The sequence below is a fragment of the Penaeus monodon genome, chromosome 16 (genome assembly GCF_015228065.2).
Source record: "Penaeus monodon isolate SGIC_2016 chromosome 16, NSTDA_Pmon_1, whole genome shotgun sequence".
NCBI lineage: Eukaryota > Metazoa > Arthropoda > Malacostraca > Decapoda > Penaeidae > Penaeus > Penaeus monodon.
In genome coordinates, this window is record NC_051401.1 from 28,266,969 (window position 1) to 28,271,968 (window position 5,000).

The 5,000-nt window shown below is 39.7% G+C and overlaps 1 protein-coding gene across 1 annotated transcript in view; it reads right to left on the bottom strand.

Moving 5' to 3' along the window:
• Positions 1 to 5,000, bottom strand: part of LOC119582678 (fibronectin type-III domain-containing protein 3A-like) — a 19,235-nt gene that overhangs the window by 14,145 nt on the left and 90 nt on the right. The window contains exons 1-8 of the mRNA XM_037931093.1: positions 3,913 to 5,000; positions 2,589 to 2,721; positions 2,329 to 2,484; positions 1,528 to 1,634; positions 1,193 to 1,383; positions 894 to 1,025; positions 438 to 620; positions 59 to 305 (exon numbers count right to left, since the gene is read on the bottom strand). The exon at positions 3,913 to 5,000 is cut by the window's right edge and continues 90 nt beyond it. Of these exons, the coding sequence (XP_037787021.1) occupies positions 59 to 305; positions 438 to 620; positions 894 to 1,025; positions 1,193 to 1,383; positions 1,528 to 1,634; positions 2,329 to 2,484; positions 2,589 to 2,721; positions 3,913 to 4,638 (1,875 nt within the window). The 5' untranslated portion in view covers positions 4,639 to 5,000. The remainder of the gene's footprint in view (positions 1 to 58; positions 306 to 437; positions 621 to 893; positions 1,026 to 1,192; positions 1,384 to 1,527; positions 1,635 to 2,328; positions 2,485 to 2,588; positions 2,722 to 3,912) is intronic.

Here is a 5,000-nt window from a genome sequence, read left to right on the forward strand (position 1 = left end):
AATTATATTGTCATTTCAATCTCTATCAGTTAATAAAATATAGCTGCATTGCTCTTACCCTAAACTTATAATCAGCATTTCTTCTGAGGCCTTGACACTCGTATTTTGTGTCACTGCCATTATACACTGGCCGAAAGCCATATCCATTCATTGAATCTTCCATCTGAAGGGTAAACGTTTCCTCAAGAGGCTGTTTAGACCACCCTAGACTAAGCGAATTTATACATGCTTGCTCTAGGTTGGGTGGAGAAGGCTGCGAAGGTGCCACACCACTTGTAAATGCCACTGCTTCTGGACTGAAGTCACTGTAAAGTAGAGTTGGGTAAGCAACAAGTAAAGAACAAAATATATTACAAAACATCAAGCAAGCCATAATATCTATTTCTAATTTTCATAAGCATACTATTACAGTCTATGGAGAATCTTGAACATCTTACCTCTGCCCATGATCATTAACTGCAGCCAGACGGACATGGTAGCGAGTGTTGGGGGTGAGTTTAGTGATAGTGTGCTGCTTTCCTCGCCCTCTGAACACTTCTTCCCACTTCCCGCCACTACCTCCGTATAGCTCAAGGACAAAAGCTGTCACCCTTGAACCATTCTCTTTAACAGCACCCCATCTGAAACAAGAGTGCAAGAATCCTAGAATTTGTACTTCAACTAACACTTGATATATTTATTTCTGGTTGACATACTTGCAAAAGTATTATCTAAATTTATAATCTATTCCTAAAAATAACATTACAGACAGCAACTTATTTCATGTCTGTGAACAGATAAGAAAATATGAAGCTTGAGTTAACTCTCTTGCAATACTGACAACAAGGTAGTGACATTGTTATATCCTTAATTTTATAGTTATTGCAAAAAGTTCTCTTGTGATCAATACAAACCTGAATTGTAATGATGTTTTTGTTCTATATGCAAGCCTAGGTTGCTGTGGAGTGTCGGGCACAGTAGAATGAGTGTGGAACGGAGTCACATTGGTCGGATCACCACGCACTCCTCCACATACACATTGCAAGCTGCAGATAGTCGGTGTTTTTATAACAAAACATTTTGGCAGTGGAAAAATTTTAAACCTAAATGTAAACATACATTACATGGCAAAATATTCATATTCATTTTATATGCTATTAGTAGTAACACATCTGGCATGTTTTAAATCTCCTGAAAATCAAATCACACTCACTAGACCCTATATTCCGTAGCCGGTTTGAGCCCACTAATCGTAAGTTGCGTAGCAGCAATGGACTTGTGCAGGCTGTTGTTTAGGAAGACCTCATACAGGAGTTCCGAGACTGAGATCTCCTCCTGCTGCTGACTGCTTAGCTCCGGTGCTGACCACTGGAGAACAGCTTCATAGGGAGTCAAGTTTATCACCTGCATGAAAGGAACAACTCAGTAAAAAAAAAGTACGTACATACATCAATATCCATAAACAAGTTCATGTGCAAGAAAAAAATAAAATAAAAGATAAAAAAGCAAAACTGGAACAAAGCAAGTGATAAACTGTCAGGAACATACCTTGGGGGGTTTAACCTGAGACAGGAGGAGGTGAAGGTTGTTTCTAGGGTCCTCACCATCCTCAGCATGGATCTCTTCTTCTCCAGCATTCTTTCGGGGCAGTAGCTCTGTTTGGGGTGATGTAAAATTCAGAACATAAATAATACTACAAGCATTTGTGTACAGCAATCCTTTACTTCATATGGAGATTTTATTCCCAAACCTATATGTAAATTACGCACATTCTGTACTATCAAATATAACAAGTAACCATACAGTTCCCTCCAGGTCATCCCCCCTAGAGTGAGTGCATGAGCTGCTCCCTCTCTTTCTGAAGGTGACCTTGAAATGTATCAATTACTAAAATGTTCTGATACATGGATATTCAGATAGGATACTATTCCACTGATTGCCTGAAGAAATTATTATAAACAAAAATAACCTTGGAGGTTCCATTGTCAATCACCTCATTTGCCAAGGCTAGGAATGATACCAAGTTAAGTGTTTAATGTATCCTTTGTCTTGTTAAATAACTAAGCAATCCATGTAGTATAAATCAAGGATGTCAACTGTCAATGTAAGACCCACATTTCCAAAATCAGAAAAACATTTGAATATAATGATTATTAAGGAGAATGTAAGTAAACAATTGGATTTACTGAAGAATATATGATTTTTTAACCTGGACTGGTAAGGATTTTTGGACTGAGACAGTGTATCTAACAATTTCTTGATGTTATCTATATATCAACTTTCATGTCTTCTAAATACTTTGCTGGCTCCAAAGAACAAATAATGATTGTGCAAAATCTGCCTTTATACCTTTCTTAGGGGATAAGGGAGGGGTGCTGTGTAGGCTGCTTGTTCCTGACTTGTTAACATGCTGGTGCTGCGGCTGTCGCTGATAATACTTTCGAGGTTTTTCATACTGGCGCATGTGCCGTTCTGACTTCTGGGTGTAGTGAGGTGGTGGCGAGGCTGAAAGAGCATGATGATTAAATATGATGATACCATACACATTTCAGCATAATCTACAATTAAAATTCCAATGACAATAATCACTGACTAAATGATATCTATACCTTGTGTCAATGGCGGAGACACCACAGGGGAGTATTGTGGTGGTGGCTGATATGGGGGCACGTAACCCTGGGGAGGAGGTCCTGCTGGTGGAGGTCCAAAAAACTGGGGTGGGCCTTGTCCTGCATTCGGACCCTGCCAAAGGAAGCAAAAAAAATGTGATTAGTACACAAGTTGGTTTTCCTGGTTTGAGTCATAGCACTGAAAATTTATAAAACTAAAAACAGACATTCCTGTAAGATATTATTAAGATATTAAGTACATTTTCATATATCAAAGTTCAAGAACTCTAGCTATCTACATTTACATGAAAGTAAAAAAACTTTGTTCTGAAAGCCAATACTATCTAACATCTAAACTGCTTTCTAAACGTATACAGTCTTTCACCTTCTACAAGTTATATAGAAGTAAGTTAATGTTTCCCTTTCTAATAAACAGTTTCCAAGTACCTTACTACAAACATTATCATACTCTTGATTTACTCCATCTCCTACTCCTCTATAAAGAATAATATGCAAGATTTCATGTAATATCAGTAAAATAATAATTTAAAAAATTCACTGTTGCCCACACATAATGCTGGTACACTCAGGCTGAGAGAGCTTCCTTGGATCATTGCAAACTAGCTAGAAGATCCAGCAAGGTGTGAAGAGGGCAGAGAAGGGACAAAGAGGCAACCCTTAAAACATCACAAAACAATTACATGTGAAGGATGAAAGAAACAAAGCAGAATGAAGTCACTAATAATAGTAACAATTAATATTCTTGATGATGAGTGATGACAATAGCAAACATATAAATAATAATGTAATAAATGATGATAATAATATCAATAATAATGACAATAATAATATTAATAATAATGATAAAAAATAATAATAACAACAATAACAATAACAATGATAATGATAGTAATAATACCACAATAATAATAATAATAATAATAATAATAATAATAATAATAATAATAATAATAATAATAATAATAAAAAATAATAAAATGATAATAATAACAACACTAATAACAATAAAAATACCAATAATGATGATGATATGAAGAATATGAATAAATAAAATGTGACAAAGGGTGTATGAGAAGCCATTCAGGAATAAAGCCTACGAGAATACCAAGTTATATACCAAAGCATATTCCCCAAGCAAAGTTCAACTCTTCGTACCACCACAAAAGCATCAACCAAATCCATCATATGACAGTTATAGTGTATACATACATCTTATATTTGTACACATGACGGTTTACACACACAACCATGTTTACAGAAAGAAGCTTTAGTCAAGTCCACTACACTGTCCTGTCACACATACCACCAGCATGAACGTGGTCACTTGACCATTGGGGCCCTTCACTCGCAAGAACCTAGGTGGTGACGGGGCAATCGAGGAGTTACTGGCGGCAGTGGTTCCTGTGCTGTTTGCCAGTTCAACAGTCTCTTCTGCCTTTGGGTTACCTTTCCCTTCTCCCCTTTTCTTTGTCTTATTTTTGGGTGCAGTTTGTGGGGTCTTAGGAAGAGCATTAGTATTCTTGCAAGTAACAGTGCTTGAATCACACATCTGGGAGGTCATGGAACTAGTAACCATGGTTTGCATGGGCTCAGTCCCGATTTTTGATGTCTGTGAGACTTTAGATATGGTTGCCGAGTCTTCTGTGGGCTCATTGTTATGGTCAATGAGGCCAGAAGTGTCAATTCCTTCAGTTTTGGCCTCAGGGGACTCCGTATCAGCACTCGTGCTTACAAAATCACCAGTGTGTGCACTTGCGGGCTGAGGGGCCTTCGGGTAAGATGTAGACTGGGAGTTAGATATAGTACTCAGAGAGGTGCTAGGGTCAGTAACATCTATCTGCGTGGTCTCGGAATCATCGGCAGTAGTGTGGGTGAGAGTGTCAGCAGACGTGACCTTGGCGGACTGAGTCTCTTCGGCCGAGGGCTGAGAGGTCACCGCGCCGGGGTCAGTGGCCAGCGGGGCAGGCGAGGCAGGGGGGACAGCAAAGGCCTTGTCAGGCGCCTGGTCTTGACCCTTGCCAAGTACCATTTTGAAGGCGCTGACAGTTTCCTCTCCTGCTTGAACGTCCTACTTGATCTGGCGTCCTTAAGACAGCTGGTTCAGGCCCTGGCTATCTGTTCTTCGTTGTATGAGACTGTTCCTCTGGACCTCCTGTCTCCTGTCGCCCCGTCCTTGCAACAGCTGGTTTCCTCCTCTCAACCTCCTGTCGGGCCAGCTGTCTTCTTGCACTTCAGTCGCTCCTGATAGTTCATTCATCGACACCATCTGGAGGCCAAGACGCCGCCAGGCGCATGTGGTGGCTGACGTCTGCTTTCCCAGATGTAAGTCGTGTTCGTCAGGACCTAGAGGACCGACTCTTATTCTCACTTTCTCCTAACGGCGAACCGATA